General features: G+C 42.3%; 1 protein-coding gene across 11 annotated transcripts in view; it reads left to right on the top strand.

The window, feature by feature from the left end:
* Positions 1–22,454, top strand: part of KCNQ2 (potassium voltage-gated channel subfamily Q member 2) — a 117,551-nt gene that overhangs the window by 89,720 nt on the left and 5,377 nt on the right. For 4 of the 11 annotated variants that reach the window (XM_039350057.1, XM_039350304.1, XM_039350225.1 and 1 more), the window contains 3 exons: positions 8,033–8,256; positions 9,912–10,026; positions 10,866–10,997. In XM_039350057.1, coding sequence (XP_039205991.1) covers positions 8,033–8,256; positions 9,912–10,026; positions 10,866–10,997 — 471 coding nt within the window. Of the gene's footprint in view, positions 1–8,032; positions 8,257–9,854; positions 10,027–10,865; positions 10,998–13,036; positions 13,124–22,454 lie in introns of those variants that run through there. The other 7 variants (XM_039350996.1, XM_039350910.1, XM_039351071.1 and 4 more) reach the window with 3 other exon arrangements.

Consider the following 22,454-nt stretch of genomic DNA (forward strand, 5'->3'; position numbering starts at 1 on the left):
GGGGAACCGGGCTGCACAAGTGGCAAGCTGACATGGGTGTGTGTGCGTGTGTGTGTAGCTTCACTCATGCAAGAGAGAAGAAAAGTCTTCGGGGTACGGTTCTGCACTCCTTCAGGCTTCTCTGCACCAAAAGCTTTGGCAAAGGGACTGAAGGCCTGAAGCGGTGCCAGATCTCTCCCCTGCTTCAGACTCACCAAGGCTGCCCGACGCTCCGAAAGTGGATCTTGTGTCCTGAGTGGGCCCTCTCATCCCACTCAGCCACTGCTCTCACGGCTCTGCTTTTGGAGCTGCGGCAGCAGATAGCTTGACGGCCTGGCTGAGGGGGGAGGACAGGGGAACTGGGCCACGCTAGCAGCAGGCCGGCACGCACGCAGCTCCACTCACACAAGAAGAGAAGCCTTTGGGGCATCACTTATGTTTGTGTAGCTGCGCATGCACTCCAGCCTGTTGCTTGTGCGGCCCAGTTTCAAATTGGCTGTGGGCTGGTAGTGGGCCGAAGCCCAGGGTTTGGGAACCCCTGTTCTCCTAAGCAGGAAGAGATACATTAGTCTGAATTTACTTTAAGTGCAAGTCCCCTTTAGTGGGAATTCAGCATGACTTCAGCTGTGGCAAACCAGGGTTTGGACATTGTTGTCCGATCACACAGTGTTGGTTCTCTGGTTGACTCTGAGAGAGTTAAATCAGCTTGCGTCACCTGACATGATTGTTAAGGAAAAAGTGCGCTCCGTAACTTTAATGAGATCTAAAAACTATGGTGACAAAGCTCCTTCATTTCTGTAAAAGTCAAACTCTTAGGAGGCACATCTTGTAGCACTTCAGCGGCTAATTCGTCCCTCTGCGTGGTGGGTTTTTGTTTTTTCAGTTGAGTGTGTAAAGGCTCCTTGAGATAGTCACAAATGCTTGATTGGTTGATGAATGTCCATTTTGGAAGTCCAGCTTGGGTCCTGAAGGCGTCCCAGATTAACTGAAAACGACAGAAGCTCTCTCTCTCTAAAATATACCTACCTACCTACCTTTTTTATTTTCATTTTTTTATGTTATAGCAAGAAGGACCTACGTAACAAAGGTGCTTTTTTTTTAAAAAAAAGGTCAACTGTTCTTTATTTTCCCTTGAAGACGTTTCGCTTCTCATCCAAGAAGCTTCTTCAGTTCTGACTGAAGGGTGGAGGATGGAAGGATTTATATTCCTTGCAATCATCTGGTTGTTAGCACTCTTTCTGAGAGTCGTTGAGGCCACTTGGAGGTTTAGGCTAACGACCAGGTGACTGCAAGGAATATAAATGCTTCCGTCCTCCACCCTTCAGTCAGAACTGAAGAAGCTCCTTGGATAAGAAGCAAAACGTCTTCAAGGAAAAACAGAGTCCAATTGCCTTTTGAAAAAAAGCACCTTTGGCACAACCATGATCTGGATGACTGAGAATCTCCTTACACCAGGGGTCGGCAACCTTGGCTCTTTTATGACTCGTGGACTTCAACTCCCAGAATTCCTGAGCCAGCCATGCTGAGGGGAAAGGGAGAGGTTTCCAAGTTGAGCCATGCTGGCTCAGGAATTCTGGGAGTTGAAGTCCACGAGTCATAAAAGAGCCAAAGTTGCCTACCCCTGCCTTAGACAGTTACAAAGGCAAAATGGTGATCGGGCTATTCTAAATAATAGAAAGGAAGCCAGCATTATCAAAGCTTAAATTTATTCTTGGCATAGCTGGGAGAAGGTGTCCTAGAATCTTTGAATTTGGATTGGGCCAGTCTAAAGAAAAGAAGAAATAGGGGAGATATGATAGCAGTATTCCAGTATCTGAGGGGCTGATACAAGGCAGAAGGGGTCAGATTGTTCACCAGAACATCAGAGGGAAAGACAAGAAACAATGGTTGGAAACTGATCAAAGAGAGAAGCAATCTGGAATTAAGGAGAAACTTCCTGACAGTGAGGACAATTAACCAGTGGAATAGCTTGCCTCCAGAAATTGTGGGTGCTCCATCACTGGAGGTTTTTAAAAAGAGATTGGACAACAATCACCTGTCTGAGATGGTATAGGTCCTCTTGCTTGAGCAGGTGGCTAGACTAGAAGACCTCCAAGGTCCCTTCCAGCTCTATTCTATGTTATTTGTGTGTCCGTGTATGCTTGTCAAGTTTGTGAATCTCCTTCAGCCATCTGCCAGGGATGTGCCAATTCCTCTGTTAAAATCTTGGAATTATATGCATTTTTGCATTAGAGGCGGGAGGAGAGATGTTTTCCGTTTACGCGAATGGCAACAGAATGTAATAAAATGATGTTTGGCTAGCCAAACCACCACAAAGCTGCACTTCAGCCACAGGAACAAAGGAGAAATTCAGAACTATTGAAAGCCGCACTTAATCACGCTGGCTTGTCAGCCAATTTATTAAATTCGAGCGAAAATAAAATGTCTTTGCAAACCTCTAACGTAGTGCAGATCCAGTAGCACCTGCTTCTGTTTGATAATATCTATTCCCCTCTCGCTTTGTCTCTCTTGGCAGTTTATCCCTGCCACATTCTCAAGGGCTACAGGTAGTCCTCGGCTTACAGCCACAACTCGGCCCAAAATTTCCATTGCTAAGCAGGTTAATAACACGGTTGTTAAGTGAATCTGGCTTCCCCCATTGACTTTGCATGTCAGAAGATTGCAAAAGGGGATCACGTGACCCCGGGACGCCACAACCGTCATAAATGGATTTCATTTCCAAAGAGAGTTAGCAGTAGGCATAACCATTTTTCTTATTCTTAAATACAAATGGCATTCTGCAAACATTCCCTGAGATTTTTTTTTTGAAATTTTTTTTTTTTAAATTTTACATTTAAATATTTGAAAAGCAACGTGGCGGCTGAGTTGGTCAGTAATTCAATAACATACAAATATCTTTAGTGCAGATCTCAAACTATTACATCAAGTATTTCCTCTCTTTTCCCCTTAGTATTTACTGTTTCATATTTAAGTTAATACAATTCTTATTATATCGCTTAAATAAAAATAACTTTCTTACGTTTATTAATAATTTTTGTTTATACATATCTTAGTTGTTTTAACATTCAATCTTTTTCGATAATGTCCTGGTTAGTTTTTCCCAATTTTTAGTTTCCCATTAATGTTTAAATTTAATGTTTAATATTTATAATTACCAAGTTTTAAATAACCCCAATTCCCTTTATCACAATACATCACAGGATCTAATGTTCAGGGTACACGTTTTATCTATTTGAGTTCTCACCATCTTTCATCAACCAATTAATAATACAATATCATATTCTTATTTTCTGGCAATTTCCAAATATCTTAAATTTAGTAACCAAAATTTCTGTTATTTCAATATTTAATACTTCCTCTCTTTTTCTCTTAATATCTACTATCCCCTGAAATATTTTCTTCTTATATAAATAAAAATGTAAATGTTCATTTGTTCAAAATCTTAAATCTCCGAAAGTTCTTCACCGATTGCTTTGAAATTTTGACACAATGTTGCATTCGAAGACATGCGTGTTTTTATATACTTATATTATATAGATGTCACACCTGTGACAGGTAAAAAACATGCTTTTTTTGAAAAACAGCGCCATCTGTTGGATATAATCTCTATATCTGCATACACAATGGAACAACAAAAAATGTTGTATACCCAAGCATTGTGAAATTAAACATTACAAACATGCGCTTTCTCTTTTCTTTCTTTTCCATTTCCACGGCAACATGTGGCTGGGTACAGCTAGTTTTTAAATAAGCAGCAGTAAAAAAGCATTTCCTCTATCCCTATGGATGTATTCTTCCACTTTTTTTGACATGGAGGAATGGATGGAAGCTGATCAAAGTGCCATCCAATCTAGAATTAAGGAGAAATTTTCTGAGAACAATTATGGGTAGTCCTTGACTTACAACAATTCATTTAGTGACTGTTCAGAGTTACAACGGCAGTGGGAAAAAAGTGACTTACGACCGGTTTCCATACTTACGTCCACTGCAGCATCCCCAGGGTCACATTATAAAAATTCAGATGCTTGGGGCAACTGGCTCGTATTTATGACGGTGGCAGTGTCCCGGGGTCACGTGATCCCCTTTTGCGACCTTCTGACAAGCAAAGTTAATGGGGAAACCAGATTCATTTCACAACCATGTTACTAACTGAAACAGCTGCAGTGATTCACTTAAACGACTGTGCCAAGAAAGTGTGTAAAATGGGCCAAAACTCACTTAGCAGCCGTTTTGGTGAGCAGTGGAAACTTTGGGATCAGTTGTGGTCACAAGTTGAGGACTCCCTGTATTGCATTATGCAGTTTTTCCTCGCAATCCATAGCTTCCCTTAATTCACAGTGTGAAATAGCCCCATCGAGTTCTTTTATGCTCACCAGGTTTAGGAATCAAAGATGACTTTGTGAGTGAAGCATAAGATAGAAATCATGTCTTGTGGAAAATAGGCCATAGGTATAATAGCAGAAGCCATAAAACAACAACTTATAGGAAAGTAGTACTTTTCAAACATTCTGCCGAGGTTACCCATACAGTACACTAAAAAGGATGCTGCAAATCTTCCTAATGTTGTCACTTAAGTTAGTGTTTCTCAATCCTGGTGGCTTGAAGATATGTGGACTTCAACTCCCAGAATTCCCCAGCCATGGAGAATTCTGGGAGTTGAACGCCAGACAAGGAATAACAGATGGAAACTGATCAAGGAGAGATTCAACCTAGAAATTTTCTGACAATGAGAACAATCAACCAATGGAAGAGTTTGCCTCCAGATGTTGTGGGAGCTTCATCATTGGAAGCTTTCATGAAGAGAGTGGACTGCCACTGGTGATAAATGATATAGGGTTTCCTACTTGAACAGAGGGTTGGACCAGATGACCGACAAGATCCCTTCCAACTCTGCTATTCTATTCTATTCTATTCTATTCTATTCTATTCTATTCTATTCTATTCTATTCTATTCTATTCTATTCTATTCTATTCCTATTCTACAATCTTTCCAACTCTTCTATTCTATTCTATTCTATTCTATTCTATTCTATTCTATTCTATTCTATTCTATTCTATTCTATTCTATTCTATTCTATTTTACAATCTTTCTATTCTATTCTATTCTATTCTATTCTATTCTATTCTATTCTACAATCTTTCTATTCTATTCTATTCTATTCTATTCTATTCTATTCTATTCTATTCTATTCTATTCTATTCTATTCTTCCATTCCATATTCTGTTCTGTTCTGTTCTATTCTATTTTATACACCTTCAAGTTGCCAAGGTTGCCAAACGCTGACTTAAGTTGTCACATCTCCCCTGTAAGTACTTTTATCCACACTAATACACAAATCTAATACACATAAATGTTTATTGGCCCTATGAGAGATATTATTCAAAGCATCTATGCAAAAAAAGCTTTGTATAAATTAAAACTTCTTTTCATAAATGAAACTGATGTCCAGAAAGGCCCCATTTCTTTTGTCTTCTTCTTCATTCACTTGTGTTTTCCAATTTCACTGTCTTTCCAAAGTCTACCTGCATGTTTTAGCTATTTAGCTCAGGTGGGAGGTATCTGTCTGAAGGATGCTTAATGTGACATTAGATACAGCTTGTCCTTGACTTACAACTCTTTGTTTAGTGACCGTTCAAAGTTACAATGGCACTAAAAAAGTGGCATATGACCTTTTTCACATTTATGACTGTTGCAGCATCCCCCTCATCACATGATTAAAATTCAGATGCTTGGCAATTGACTCGTACTTATGACGGTTGCAGTGTCCCAGTGTCATGTAATCACCTTTTGTGACCTTCTGACAAGCAAAGTCAATGGGGAAGCCAGATTCACTTAACAACCGGGTTACTAGTTTAACAACTGCAGTGATTCACTTAACAACTGTTGCAAGAAAGGTCGTAACATAGGGCAAAACTCACTGAACTGTCTCATTTAGCGGCAGAAATTTTCGGCTCAATTGTGAGTCGTAAGGTGAAGACTACCTGTATACTTAGCCTTTCTCCCATCTCAAGTCTTCTGGATGTTTGTGCAACTTCCAGAATTCCCAGTAAAAGGGGAAATTTTAAGAATCCAACTTGGAGTCTGAAAAGCAGGGATTTTAGCATCCTTGGATCCCTGACAATGTGTTCAAATTAACAACGCCAGGAAGTAAAGCTAGGATTTCTGCATGCAAGACTTGTGCCTTGAGAAATGATCTTTCCCTGATTTGAGGGTTTCCTAACCTTGGGAATTTCCAGAACTCCCAGAATTCCACAGTCAGCATGGCTATGGATGAGAATTCTGGGAGTTCAAGTCCACCCTCTAGGATTTTAACTGTAATATCAGTAACCGAGGTCACATGTTACTAGCATGATGTACTTGTTTCAGGGCCCACCTGCATCAGGTAAGAAATAAAAGAGAGGTCTTTAGCAAGCAAGGATGTTCATTGCACGCTAGTCCAATTTAGTGACCTATAGTTTGGCAGTCATTTTTCCTTGATTGATTATCCAAGGCCAGTTACGGCAACCCCAGGAAGACAGCAGAGTTCAAACCAGCTTTGTGAGCAATCATAGGTTTGTAATCAAGCTGTCATCAAGATTTGGCCTTGCTGGGTATTACGGGGGATGAAGGAGAGTGGAGGGTTTGGAAAAAGCTGCCCTAAACAATGTAGATCTCTCTATATTATAGATTTTGCTGTACTCCTTTTTCTATAACTAGGAAGTGAAGTCAATATTGTGTAGCAGGAAAGCAAACCAGTGTTTAGAACTGGTGAAAAGTGTGATTGGCTAGTGTTTGTAAGGATCAAGATGACTTTGTAAAGGTCTTCAATCACATCAGGCATGTTTGAATCAAGTAAGAGGAAAACCTGCAATGGGAGTGTATCTCTGAATGTCCAATGAATGTCTCCATCCGTGGAGAAATGGATATGGTGTGATAAGGAAGCAAGTAAGAAACGGAAATCGCCTTAGTTTTCTCCATGCTATACAATTGAATTAATCACCAGGAGGTATCTCATTAATTAATTAATACCATTAATTGCATTAATCACCAGTTACATCTCATTTGGACCTCTCAGCTTGGTTGTTTCCTCGCAGATGTTTCATTACCCAACTAAGTAACAGCATCAGTGCTAGAAGGGAGTGGGGAGTGGAGGAGAAGGAAAAGTGGAGGAGGAGGAGGAGGAGGAGGAAGACTAACAACAACAATAGTAATAATCATCATCATCATCAACTGAGGTCCTTAGTGCTTTTTGAGCTTGATTGTTTCCTCGCAGATGTTTCATTGTCCAACTAGATAACATCATCAGTGCTACCGTAGTTGGTTAATGAAAAACAACCAAGCTCAGAGACCACCACGGACCTCACAGTCCCCCACCCCTCCTCCTCCCTGCAAACCCTCCTCCCTCCATTTGTCCCGGTGTCTAGTTGTCTAGTTGTTGTGCAATGCCCTATAGGGCCACCCTGAGGAAAGGCGTTGAAACGGTTTATGTCCGGGATGTGAGGTGTCTGCAGATGTCTTCTCAGTCCTTTTCAGCTTGCTCACAGGAGCCAGGTTCTTTAAAGTGGAAGATGGGCAGAAATGCCTCTTGACAGGCATATCTCGGAGAGCTAAAATCAGAAACCAAAGGCCAGGTTTTGACAGTTGGGCCATTCCCCTTGCACGGAGCTGCTCGGGACCCAGTGCTTCGTATCTCAATCTTCATGGCCGTCGTTCCATCTGCACTCTACGGTATTCCATCTGACCAGATCACCTCGTGTTTTCCCATTCATTCATCCCCTTGGTTCTTTCTCTTCTTTCTTTCCTTCCTTCCTTCCTTCCTCAATGGGTGTCCCCTCCATCTCTATTCATTGACCATGGAAACCTTTCCCGAGACGCCTTTTCAAGTCAGCAATGATCCAAAGCCACATCTTGCCATGGCCCTTGCTTCTACTGCTGCTGCTTTGAAAGACTGTTGATTTTTTGAATGGCTAAAAGAGAGCGCCCCCGCCCATAGTGGTTTTGGAAGTGACTCCCCACCCTGCTTGTCTCCCTCCTTTTTTCTTTTGTCTCGTTTTGATTTGTCTCCGTGTCCAGTCAGAAGGTCAGCTTGAAAGAGCGTGTCTTCTCCAGCCCCCGAGGAACAACCACGAAAAGTAAAAGTTCTCCCCAGGGGCCAGGCGTCCGAAGATCCCCCAGTGCAGACCAAAGCATGGAAGATAGCCCAAGTAAAGTCCCCAAGAGCTGGAGTTTTGGAGACCAGACTCGTGCCCGTCAAGCTTTCCGCATCAAGGGAGCTGCGTCCCGTCAGAATTCGGAAGGTGAGGCGGATGATGGTCCATGCAAGACTTGGTCTGCGTATGTCTGGAGATATTTTGTTGGGAGAAAGGAGAAAGCAGCAGATTGCAGGTAGTCCTCAACTTACAACAATAACTGAGCCCAAAATTTCCATTGCTAAGCAAGGTAGTTGTTCAGTGAGCTTTGCCCCAGTTTATGACCTTTGTTGCCACGAATGATCTTAATCAGCACTTATGGTGCCCTGGTGACCCAGTGGTTAGAACAGTGGTGGCGAACCTATGGCACGGGTGCCAGAGGCGGCACTCAGAGCCTATGGACACGCGCACTGTTGCCCCAGTCCTAGGCCTTCAGCTGAGTTTTATAAAACTTTTTCATTTTAGGCCTCCGCCGCCGTATACAAAAAAAAAAGGTTCAATCAGTCAATTTCAACTTCTCGCGGAAAAAAAAGATCTTGCAAAGTTGGAATTGATTGATTGAACTTTTTAGTCCCACCCAGTCTGCCGCTATCACCACAGCCACGCCCACCCAATGGGCCACACCCACCCAATGGGCCACACCCACCCAATGGGCCACACCCACCCGGCACCCGACGATGCATAAATGAGTTTTGGGTTGCAGGCACTCGGTCTCTAAAAGGTTCGCCATCACTGGTTAGAACGTAGTATTGCAGGCTAACTCTGCCTACAGCCTGGAGTTCAATTCCAACCGGCTCAAGGTTGACTCAGCCTTCCATCTTTCCGAGCTTAATAAAGTGAGGACCCAGATTGTGGGGGGGCAAGAGGCTGGTATGGTGAACTGCCCAGAGAGTGCTGTAAAGCACTATGGGGTGGTTTATAAGTCTAAGTGCTGTTGCTATTATGATGGTTGCAGAATCCCGGGATCACGTGATCCTCTTTTGTGAATTTCTGAGGGGCAAAGTCAAAGGGAAAGCCAACTTCACTTACCAATCATGTTACTAACTTAATAACTGCAGTGATTCTCTTAACAACCGTATCAAGAAAGGTCACAAAATGGGGCAAAATTCACTTAACTAATGCCTTATTCAGCAACAGAAATTTTGGGCTCAATTATGGTTGTAAAATGAGGACTACCTACAGCAACTGCAAAATATAGTTTCAAATCAGGTAAGCCCAATTCCTCCACTTTCTGTTGCATCTTCTAACTCTTTATCTTTAACTCGTGTTTCTTCCCCTCCTGTCACACAAACCTAGATATATCTTTTTTCCACTGTTTAACTGGGGCATAAGTTATCAAACCAGGTATTGTCTGAAACGCAAACATCATTCTAGGCAAGACATTCTTTTTCTATTCCTGATTTTGCAGGGAAATGTGATGTGTGCTTTTGTTCACTTAGGATAATGCAATTCTCTTTAGTCCTTTTCTTTTAATATAGCATTTTTGCAGTTATAAATTGTATCTTTTAATTTCCTTTTAATCCTGGAAACCATCCAGAGGCCTTTGGAAAGCCACAAAATGGATCATTAAATGCAGCGAGTAAAAACTAAGTGCTTCTCCAGATGAACTTTTCAGCAGAAAGTGCATAAATATGTTTTTTCCCAACATCATCTTCTTCATTGCCTGCTTTTCATGCTAATTTGTGTTTCTGTTCTTTCTGCCCCAGCCTGAGGCTGTCCCTGTTGAACTTCTGTCTTCTCACCCCTTTCTTCCCTCCTGTAAGTAGAAGCAAGCCTCCCTGGAGAAGACATGGCTGATCCTGACAACAAGAGCTGCAACTGTGAATTTTTGACAGAAGACCTTACACCGGGTCTTAAAGCCAGCATCCGGGCAGTGTGGTAAGCCGTGTGTCCATATTACATAAAACTGTGACCATAGGAAGTGGAGCTCAAAAGTCCACTGCTATTAATGAATAAGGGACTGTGTCAACCTCAAATGAAGGAAAGAAACATGAGGGAGAGACTGTGTGATTTGGTGTACAGGCACTCCTTGACCTATGACCACAATTAGGCCCAAAATTTCTGTTGCTAAACGTGACAGTTGTTAAATGAGTTTTAACCCATTTTACAACCTTGCTTGCAACAGTGGTTAAGAGAATCACTGCAGTTGTTAAATTTGGAACATGATTGTAAAATGAATCTGCATTCCTCATTGATTTTGCTTGTCAGAAGGTCACAAAAGATGATCACATGACCCTGGGACACTGCAACCATCATAAATGCATGCCAGTTGCCAAGCATTTAAATTTTGATCATATGACCATGCAGCAGCCGTAAGTGTGAAAAATGTGATAAGTCACTTTTCAGTGTTGTTGTACCTTTGAATGGTCACTAAACAAATGGTTGTAAATCAAGTACTCTTGGCTGTACTTCTTACCTAGAGAACCTTGCAAGGTTGACATTTAATAGCTTTATCAGGTATTGAAAGCTTTGTTGTTTAGAACAATGTTTTTCTCAACTTGGGCAACCTGAAGACTTGTGGACTTCAACTCCCAGAATTCCCTAGCCAACATAGGAATTCTGGGAGTTGAAGTCCACACATTTTCATGTTGAGAACCACTGGTTTAGAGGCAATAGATTCCCAGTTTCCCATTGTGACACCATCCAAATACAGATGGACAGTTAGAAAGAATAAACCACTGTAGGTTTCTGCTTGTCCCTCTGTTTTTCTGTTTTAGCATCATGCGGTTCCTGGTTTCCAAGCGAAAATTCAAGGAGAGCCTGCGACCATACGACGTGATGGACGTCATTGAACAGTATTCAGCAGGACATCTGGACATGCTTTCCCGGATTAAAAATCTTCAGTCCAGGCAAGTCTTCCCTTTTTCATCTCTGGTGACTTCTGGTATCTCTTATTACTCGTACTTGACTTAGGTAGGTTTTGGTATTCTGGAGCACGATGTTGAGACGTTCAGTATGTCAGGAAGAGTGAAAGTGGTTGTTTGAATGTGGACAGACCATCTCCTCTGGTTTGCATTGGGCTGTTCTTGAAAGTAGTATATCTTTTGGGGTATATGCAGGAAGCGAGAACTAAACTTTAGCAGAAATGGAAATTATATTTGGCATATTGTTTAATTTTTTGCAAAACAAGAAAAAGCAAGAACATCAGCTGGGCAAACTTGACACTATACTCGGAAGTAAAGGTAGTCCTCAACTTACAACTATTCATTTAGTGACTGAAGTTATAAGGCCACTAAAAAAAGTGAGTTATGTCCGTTTTTCACATTTACGACCATTGCAGAATCCCCATGATTATATGGTTAGAAGTCAGACACTTGGCAACTGGCAAGTATTTATGACGGTTGCAGTGTCCCGGGGTCCCGTGATCACCTTTTGCGATCTTCTGACAAGCAAAGTCAATGGGGGAGCCAGATTCACTTAACAATCGTGTTACTCACTTAACAACTGCAGTGACTCTTTAATAAGTGTGGCAAGAAAGGTCATAAAATGGGGCAAAACCCAACTGTCTCACTTAGCAACAGACATTTTGAGCTCAATTCTGGTCGTAAGTCGAGGACTACCTGTAGTACTTTCTGATTCTGGGGGATTTTAAAATTTGCACCTTTGTAGGGACATTTGTAGAAGTCAAGACGAAGACTGTGGTTGGGTGTTCAAAAGCCTCACCTTCTTATTTTACATATTTTGTAGCAGCGGTGCACATAAAAAACACTTCCGGGAGCCACTTACTTCTGAGATCAACAACTACCTGAATTCGATAAGTAAATTAAAATTAAAAAATTACCAATGGGTGGAGCTTTGATCACAGTCACAGCTACCATTTTGATTTTTTGGGATGCTCCCACACCCTGAAGACCCCCACTGTCCCATTATCTGTTGTGTTCAACATCCAAAATTTGTATTCTGTATAACAGAATAAAAAAGTTGGAAGGGACCTTAGAGGTCTTCTAATCCAACCCCTTGCTTAAGCTAAGATCTTGTGCAGAACCCTCAAACTCTTAAGCCTCTGTTGGAGGATCTGAAGCTACCCATAGGGGTCAGAAGGGAATTTGTCTTTTTTTGATATATCCATTCAATTGTGTACGATTCTTGGAGATTGTCCCTGCGGTTTTCTTGGCAAGTGGTTTGCCATAGCCTCCTTCTTAGGGCTGAGAGAATGTTCAACTTTTTAACCTACTTTTAATTTCAACCGCTGATTCTACAACAAAATATAGCATTTCTGTGTTTTCCTCGTCCCCCTTTTACTATTTTTGCAAGCAGGTCTTGTCATTCCTGTGTCTTGTTCTACCCCATATATATGTGTATTGGCTTTCTTCAATCTTGTTTTTTTCCCAAACGGGTTGTGATAGCCCTTCCATTGATTGCAGCAATATAGATTTTTTTTTCGTTTTTAGAGCCATGAATGGCCTCGAATACTTAATCAGTAAGAGCAGCGCAAAGCTGTGGATTTTGTTGTGGCTGCAATGGGATAGTGTCATACATTTTCCAACTTGTCTGTTCATACTAAGCCTGCTCATTGCCAAACAATGAATCCTTTAACAAGAGGTTCCTTTGGATCCTTCCCAAAGAAGGATTATTCCATTGTTGCTGAAAAGTCCACCGCTTTCAACAGCCATCCCAAATGATCAGATTGTTTGGGTACTCACTTTATTATTATTATTATTATTATTATTATTATTATTATTATTATTATTATTATTATTATTATTATTATTATTATTATTATTATCTGAGCAAAGATAATCTCCCCTTTTTGATTTTCTTTTCTCGGCTGTCGCGATTTCAAAAGTTCTCTCCCGCTGCAAAGTTTCCCAAATCAATTCTTTCTCCGACATGTTGCTTCATTGTGTGTTTTGCTGGTGTGTTTGTTTTTCTTATTTATTTTTGCCAGGATAGATATGATTGTGGGTCCCCCGCCCTCTTCAACTCCCCGGCATAAGAAGTATTCAGCCAAAGGATCGCCCCAATACTCGCCTAGGTTAGGATATAGGCAATTTTGTTCTGAGCTTTTGGTATGCTTCCTGTCGAAACGTCTCATGCCACGTTCAAGTGATGCTCTTGATCACCTCTTGCTGATTCATTTCCCTCTGAATGGCTTGCTCTCCTGGATGCGCTTAAGTTTTTTATTTTTAGAGGCACTGAAAATGGGACTTCATATCATGCAGCCTTAAGACATGGTCAGGAGCACTTATGCAATCGACCGATTTTCATTGTGGTGAAATCGTTCAGGATGCTTTATGTTTTTTTTATGCACGGAATTGCATTTAGCTGCTGTAATTTTTATTGCTGGGACGTGCAGCCTTGGCACTGATAAACGCCATTCCTTGAGAGAGAGAGAGAGAGAGAGAGAGAGAGAGAGAGAGAGAGAGAGAGAGAGAGAGAGAGAGAGAACAATGGGCTCCCTTGGCACTGATAAACACCATTTCTTCCAAGAGAGAGAGAGAGAGAGAGAGAGAGAGAGAGAGAGAGAGAGAGAACAATGGGCTCCTTTGGCATTGATAAACACCATTTCTTCCAAGAGAGAGAGAGAGAGAGAGAGAGAGAGAGAGAGAGAGAGAGAGAGAGAGAGAGAGAGAGAGAGAACAATGGGCTCCTTTGGCATTGATAAACACCATTTCTTCCAAGAGAGAGAGAGAGAGAGAGAGAGAGAGAGAGAGAACAATGGGCTCCTTTGGCATTGATAAACACCATTTCTTCCAAGAGAGAGAGAGAGAGAGAGAGAGAGAGAGAGAGAGAGAGAGAGAGAGAGAGAGAGAGAGAGAGAGAGAACAATGGGCTCCCTTGGCACTGATAAACACCATTTCTTCCAAGAGAGAGAGAGAGAGAGAGAGAGAGAGAGAGAGAGAGAGAGAGAACAATGGGCTCCTTTGGCATTGATAAACACCATTTCTTCCAAGAGAGAGAGAGAGAGAGAGAGAGAGAGAGAGAGAGAGAGAGAGAGAGAGAGAGAGAGAGAGAACAATGGGCTCCCGTTACAGGTAGTTCTTGACCCAAAGGTGTTTTTTCAAGAGGCAACTGAACTTCCTTCATTTTCCCTTGAAGACGTGTCACTACCCATCCAGGAAGCTTTCTTTAGTTCTTCAGTTCTGCAGAACTGAAAAAGCTTCTTGGACGAGAGGCGACACGTCTTCAAGGAAAAACGAAGGAAGTCCAGTTGCCTCTGGAAAAAGCACCTTCGGGACAACCACGGCCTGGATGACTGAGAATCACCACAGACAGATAGTCCTCAACTTACAACTATTCATTTAGTGACCGTTCAAAGTTAGAACGGCACTGAAAAAGGTGACTTATCCCTGTTTTTCATAGTGACGACCATTGCAGCATCTCCGTGGTCACATGATCGAAATTCAGTCGCTTGGCAACTGACGGTCGCAGTGTTCCCGGGGTCACGTGATCCCCTTTTGCGACCTTCTGACAAGCAAAATCAATGGGGAAGCTGGATTCACTTAGCAACCGGGTTGCTAACTGAACCACTGCAGGGATCCACTTAACAACTGTGGCCAGAAAGGTCGTAAAATGGGGCAAGACTCACTTAGCAACTGTCTTTGCTTAGCAACAGAAATTTTGGGCCTAAAGCGAGGGGCTACCTGTACAACGATGCTAAAATACATCGGGGAAGAGTTGCAACCCGCCAAGAGTTTGGAAGATTTCATTTCTTTTTTGGTTTGAAACGTTTCACTGCTGCTCTGAGTAGCTTCCTCAAACCAAAAAGGAAAGACATCCAGTTGTCATAATTCATCTTTCACACAACTCTGCCTGGATGACTAGCGAGAAATTTACAGAGATGTTCCTGGAACTTCAGCTGCAAACGTAGGGAGTGTTTCTTACTTGATCTTCTTTTTATGGAAGGGAAGATGTATTATAGGCATAGATCTTCAGCCTATGACCAAGGAGTTCGCTTAACGACCACTGCAAAACAATGTCTGCATGAAAACAACAAAGTCAAAAAGCACCAAGAACCCCATAGTTCTCCTCCTCCTCCTCCTCCTCCTCCTCCTCCTCCTCCTCCTCCTCCTCCTCCTCCCCCTCCTCCTCCTCCTCCTCCTCCTCCTCTTCCTCCTCCTCTCCTAGTGTTACCTAGTTGGGTAATGGAATGTTTGCATGAAAATAACCAAGCTCAGAGAGCATCAAGGACCCCATAGTCATTCTCCTCCCCCTCCTCCTCCTCCCCCTCCTCCCCCTCCCCCTCCTCCTCCTCCCTCCCAGTTCCACACACCCCACTCCCTTCTAGCTCTGATGATGTTACCTAGTTGGGTAATGAAATGTCTGCATGAAAACAACAAACTCAAAGAGCACCAAGAACCCCATAATTCTCCTCCTCCTCCTCCTCCTCCTCCTCCTCCTCCTCCTCCTCCTCCTCCTCCTCCTCCTCCTCCTCCTCCTCCTCCTCCCAAACACCCTCCTTTCTAGCACTGATGGTGTTACCTAGTTAGGTAATGGAATGTTTGCATGAAAATAAGCAAGCTCAGAGAGCATCAAGGACTCCATAGTCATTCTTTCCCCCCTTCCTCTTCCTCCTCCTCCTCCTCCTCCTCCTCCTCCTCCTCCTCCTCCTCCTTTTCCCAAACATCCTCGCTTCTAGCACTGATGATGTTACCTAGTTGGGTCATGAAACGTCTGCATGAAAACAACAAACTCAAAGAGCACCAAGAACCCCATAGTTCTCCTCCTCCTCCTCCCCCTCCTCCTCCTCCTCAATACAGCCGCCAAAAAAACCAACAACAAGCTCAGAGAATACCAAGGACGGCACTATTAATAACTAACTCTCACAAATAGCTTTTCGTTTTGACAAGCTCCTTCAAAGAAGAACAAGATCAACCCTCAATACATAAACATAAGCAGGGATCACCCTATTATGCTGCTGTCTTGTATTTCAGTTTGCCCATCAAGGCAAAATGATGAGCATTTGTGCAACCTTTGACAGATGAAAGGGGTTGGCACCCGTGCCTCGGTTGTGCTCAAGAGGCAGTATTGGAAAAGAATATATCATTTCCCTGCTTGTCATTAAGGGGGAAAAAAAACATTTATCTTTCTTTTTTCCTCTCTTTTTCCCCCCCTCTTGGCTGGGCTGCACTCAAGCCATTTTTGGTTTTTGCTAACTGCTTTTGGCAGAGGTGGGAGACACAGATGTTCCTCTTTGCATGTTTCGGTAAGCATGGAGTGTAATGTAGCATGAGGGATAAAACGCACTGTGTCACAATCCACATTTCTTTCGGATATCATTTCAAAGAAAGAAAAGCATTATTTCAAAGGATGGCTACGTAAAGTGTTCCTCCCCCCTCCCCCTTTGTGCGTTCAGTGGAAACTGATCAGGGTGAAATTAAATATCATTGTTTCATTGACATGAGTGTATCGGAACAAAATCACGTCAGTTAAACAGAATCACAGAGTAACAAGAGTTGGAAGGGTCTTAGAGGTCATCTACTCCAACCCCCTGCTCAGGCAGGAAACCCTATACCAGTGGGGGCGAACCTATAGCACGGGTGCCAGAGGCGGCACTCAGAGCCCTCTCTGTGGGCACGTGCGCCGTTGCCCCAGTCCTAGGCCTTCAGCTGGGTTTTATAAAACCTTTTTGCTTTAGGCCTCTGCCGCCGTGTGCAAAAAAAAAAAAAAAAAGGTTCAATCAATCAGTCAATTTCAACTTCTTGCGGGAAAAAAAAATCTCGCAAAGTTGGAATTGATTGATTGAACTTTTTAGTCCCACCCAGTCTGCCGTTACCATCACAGCCATGCCCACCCAGTGGGCCACACCCACCCAACAGGCCACGCCCACCCAGCACCCGACGATACATAAGTGGGTTTTGGGTTGCAGTTTGGGGCATTCGGTCTCTAAAAGGTTCGCCATCACTGCCCTATACTATTTCACACAAATGGTTGTCCAGTCTCTTAAAAACCTCCCGGGTTAGACCACCCACAACTTCCGGAGGAAAGCCGTGCTGCTAGTTAATCGCTTTTAGGAAATATCTCCTTAATTTTAGGTTGGATCTCTCTTTGATAAGCTTCCATCCATTACCACTTGTCAAAAGAAAAATACAGAAACACAAAATAGCAGAAGAAATGCTATTTTACGGCCCCTTATTTAAAAATATCTCAGGGAACCTAAGGAGAATGCCACGTGTGGATAAGAATAACAAAGACGCTTAAGTCCACAACCAACCGTCTTGGAAATGAAAGCAGAACGACAGACTTGGAAGGGTCCTTAGAGATCTTCTAGTCCAGTGGTTCTCAACCTTTTTAAATGCCGTGACCCCCAACCGGTCGTAAGTCGAGGACTACTCAACCGGTTGTAAGTTGAGGACTACTCAACCGGTTGTAAGTCGAGGACTACTCAACTGGTGCAGCACCGTTTGCAGAATGGGACTTTTGGCGGGCTCAGCAGGGCAGAGACAGCTGGACAATTCCTATTGGCTTTTGAAAGCCAATAGAATTAGACTCTATTCAAGAGAGTCTATTCTATTGGCTTTCAAAAGCCAATAGAATAAAAGGGAGTAGCACAGCTAAGGAAAAGGGGGGGAAAAATGGCGGACTGCATTGTTTGGTGACCCCCGTGAAATGGTCGTTCGACCCCAAATGGGGTCCCGACCCACAGGTTGAGAACCGCTGTATCTAGTCCAACCCCTTACTCAAGCAGGAGATCCTGTAGCATTTCAGACAAATGGCTGTCCAATCTCTTCTTAAAAAGCTGCAGGGATGGAGCCCCCGCAACTTCTGGAGGCAAGTCGTTCCACTGGTTAATTGTTTGAATGAAACATCTGGAAGAAAACAAGCAAGCTCAGAGAGCAACAAGGACCCCCTCAATGGTTCTAATTGTCAGGAAATTTCTCCTAGATTGGCGCTTTCCTGGATTGGCTTTATCCATCCATGGTTAATCTAGGGCATAGTTTGCAGGGAACAATGCCAAGGTAATGTCAATAGTAGAAAAGATGCTTTTTCAGGGGGTAGATTAGCCTTTTCTCTCCCCCCCCCCCACCCCACCTCTTTGCATGCTTCCAAGTGGCAGATTGCAAAACAAGGGTAGCAGTTGTGCATTACTCTCTGGCATACAAGTTTGCAATGAGGCCAAGCTCTGCATGAAATTAGCTCATGGTTGGAGGTGGCCCCATGTTGCAGGGGTTAGTGGTTAGAATGCAGTATTGCAGGCTAATTCTGCTCACTGCCAGGGGTTCGATCCTCACTCAGCCTTCCATCCTTCAGAGGTCGGTAAAATGAGGACCCAGATTGTTGGGGGGGAGCAATAAGATGATCTCGTAAACTGCTTAGAGAGGGCTGTAAAGCACTGTGAAGCAGTATATAACTCTATTGCTATGAAGAGCTGTGGTGGCGCAGTGGTTAGAATGCAGTATTGCAGGCTAATTCTGCTGACTGCCAGCAGTTCGATCCTGACCAGCTCAAGATTGACCTCCTTCTGAGGTCGGTAAAATGAGGACCCAGATTGTTGGGGGGGGGCAATAGACTGATTCCTTAAACTGCTTAGAGAGGGCTGTAAAGCATGTGAAGCGGAATATAAGTCTAAATGCTATTGCTATTGCTATGTCTGATCTAAAAGTATATTGCAGATCGGACTGCCGCCAAACTCCTGTTGATTTGATAACAGAGTGGGAAGGGACCTTGGAGGTCTTCTAGTCCAACCTCCTGCTCAAGCAGGACACCCTATCCCACTTCAGACCAATGACCATCCAATCTCTCTTTTTTTAAACCTCCAGTGTTGGAACACCCACAGCTTCTAGAGGCAGAAGCTTTCCACTGATTAATTGTTCTCACTCTCAGGAAATTTCTCCTTAGTTCTGGGTTGCTTCTTTCCTTGATTGGTTTCCACCAGCCGCTTCTTGCCCTGCCTTCTGGTGCTTTGGAGAATAGGTCGACCCCCTCTTTTTTGTGGAAGTACACAAAACAACCCCCAACCCTGGTCCGTGGAAAAATGATTTTCCATGGAACTGATTTCTGGTGCCCAAAGGGTTGTGGACCGCTGTTCTAGATGGATCTCCTTAAGAGAGAGGACCTGTAACATCCCCTCTCTTCTCACTCTGGCAAGTTCCTTGCTTTTCCTGCTCTGAAAGAGCCGTGGTGGCCCAGTGGTTAGAATGCCATATTGCAGGCAAACTCTGCCAACTGCCAGCAGTTCGATTCTGAAGAGCTCAAGGTTAATTCAGCCTTCCTTCCTTCCGAGGTTGGTAAAATGAAGGCCCAGATTGTTGGGGGCAATAAGCCACCATTGTAAATCGCTTAGAGAAGGCTATAAAGCACTATGAAGCAGTATATAAGTCTAAGTCTAAGTCCTATTGCTATTGCTAGGCAAGGTGGACCAAGCGTGGTCATCCTTATTGAAGTAAATACCGTAAATATTACTTTCCTAACTTGACTCCTTCAAGGTCTGCATTTTCTAGAATTTGGATTTGCCCATACCGTTTTGCTTTTGTCATGGAAATGAGATGAGTCGTATCTGTCAGCCTGATCGTTGCTCACCCCATGTTTTGTGGTGAGATGTTTAACCTTGAAAGGAGAAGTCTCCCAACCACAAATGGCACCCAAGAGATGCTACTTAACATGCATAGTAAAGGAAAAACAGTGTAACTCTTCTACTATTAGCAACGGCCTAGTTAATTCTGTGAAGCCGTGCAATTGTCCCCTTGTGATTACGCTTCCAAATAAAATTGTGATAAATACAGATAACAACCACCATAAATGTGGTCATTATGGTCAAGAGACAGAACAAATGTAGGTCCAAGTAATTGTGTTGTATAAAAAAAAGCATTGCAATCCACAGATCTGCATAGAAAGGACTTTTTAAAAAACATTAAAACAGCTGGATCTTTTCTGAGGCGTGTGCAGATGTTATAGAAGTTGCTTCAGGCTGTTTCGTGTGTTGAATGCGCATAACCACCTCGCTTCCTGGAAGCTGGAAAATGGAGCAGCCATGTGAGCGTGGAGTCCAAATGCTTGCAATAGTATATAAATATTGCAAAAATAAATAAATAAATAATACACAGCTGCTTTAATGAGTCAAAGAGAAGACATAGCTCTTTTGAAGGATTTGCGCAGCCCATGGCATTGACATTTATACTACCTTGCTTCTTGAAAGCTGTTTATCAAACAACCATTGGGCCTGGAGTCCAAATGCTTGAAATAGTATACAGATATTGCAAAATAAATAAATAAATAAAACACAACTGCTTTAATGAGTCAAATAGGGGACACAGCTCTTTCAAAGGATTTGCACAGCTCTTGACCTTGGCATGTATGACTACCTCGCTTCCTAGAAGCTGTTTATGAAGCAGCCATGTGTGCCTGGAGGTCAAATGCGTGTCACAATATACGGATATTGCCAACAAATAAATAATACATAGCTGCTTTAATGAGTCAAAGAGAAGACACAGCCCTTTTGAAGAATTTGCACAGCCCATGACAGTGATACACACAGCCACCTCACTTCCTGGTAAATGCTCATGAAGCAGACGTGTGAGGCTGGGGACCAAATGCCTTCCACAGAAGACAGATATTGCAAATAAACAATACACAGCTGCTTTAATGAGTCAAAGAGAGGACATAGCTCTTTTTAAAAGGTTTACATACAAATTTCTGAGCATCCTTCTGCCAAAGTAAGGCAATTTGGTATGACTTGAAACAGCCAGATGACTTGACTTGACCCTTCCCTTGCTTTGTGTTAACAATGTGTAATCAAGGGAGCACTTTTAGTTTTTCGAGATGTTCATAAACGTTTCATTTCATTAATCCGTTTCCCCCCTTTCCTTGCCTGACTTCGAACTCATAACTCATTCACGCCTTGTGCATGGAACGGTCGCCTTTGCTCCAGAGCTGTGGAAGAAGTACTGTTTAAATTCTGCTCCAGACAACAAATTTTGTTACGGAATGATGAATATACTGGTTTGTTTGTGGTTTTTATTCCTGGTTATTGTCATTTCGGGATTTTAGAAGTTTACTTGTAAAAATCTGGCACACTATGCAAAAATAAAATTAACCGGGGCTAATTAAGATTTTGAGGTAAGACAGATGGCTCTATAATAAGGGGGAGGGGGAGGATATTTTTTTAAACACATATTTAGACTACTCAATCTGAAAATGACTCCTGGTATCTTCTCCAATTTGTTTTTAAAAAACTCTAAGTAAAACAACAGGCTTGCCTAAAACAATAACTCTGAGGAAATCATAAACCATTTTCCATTCTCCCTCTCTCCTCTGCCAATTTAAGGGGTCCCCTGGAAAAAAAAATCACACAGATTTTAAAGATCACACAATGGCAGATAAGATAATTGCCATATAAAAATTAGAAAAAGACTTCCCAAAAAAAGTCTTTAGATTTTTCTAAAAAATATTTAGAAAAAGACTCCATGAAATAAAATTGATTATATCCAGCAAGCCAAAGGCCATGTTTAAAATTCTGCTAAAGGTTATATATAGTTTTATAAGAAAAGGGACATGACTGCTCATTTTTAGTAATTCATATTCATGGAAACTTCCTACAGTTCTAAAGAGTTAAGAATCATTTCTATTTTATTTATCGTATTTAAGAAAATGATAGATGACTACTAAGGTCTCACCTTCAGATAATTTACAAACTCAGATCTGGACAGCAAAACAGTGTCTCCCTTTTTTTGACCATTTTCTGAATTCTTCACTAACAAAGCCTGCAAAAGCATTGTTACTTTTCAAGTGAGCTGATAACTCTTTGTAATTCTTCCTCTTTTCATTCAAATCGGCTATTATTTCTTAGCATTCCCCAGAAAAATCACTTTGTGGTTTTTCAGAAATTTCATTTTCTGAACAAAATCCTCATAGTAGCAATTACTTTTAATTGTTTATGGCCCAAACTGGGGGATCAGTTTATGCCTTAATGGTTTATCATTTCTCCCTGCTTGCATGCTTTCATTTTGGATGAGAGGATATGCACATTTCTGTAACTGCCCCTTTTAACCTTGTTATTAAAATAGAGCTGATGAATTGTAGTTCTGTGAAAAGGCTAAGGACTCAGACCATAAACTCTCAGACAAAACTAAGATTCAAGCTGGTTTATTCATGGAAGACAGTAGACTCTTAGCGTTTATCAAATTTAGCAAATAGAAGACGTGTGGACTTCAACTCCCAGAATTCCCCAGCCAGCATGGCTGACTGTGGAATTCTGGGAGTTGAAGTCCACACATCTTCAAATTGCCAAGTTTGAAATACGCTGAGGTATTAACCAAAGGGTATTATATGTTGTATATGCAAGTATATTGGGTAAAAAATAAGTTTGTTTCCCATCTTTGTTTCCCATCTTTGACCTGTGCAAGAAGTTAGATTTAGATTTGTTTTTT

The sequence above is a fragment of the Crotalus tigris genome, unplaced genomic scaffold (assembly GCF_016545835.1).
Source record: "Crotalus tigris isolate CLP2741 ecotype Arizona unplaced genomic scaffold, ASM1654583v1 scf7180000017536.10889498, whole genome shotgun sequence".
In the NCBI taxonomy this organism is placed as follows: Eukaryota; Metazoa; Chordata; class Lepidosauria; order Squamata; family Viperidae; genus Crotalus; species Crotalus tigris.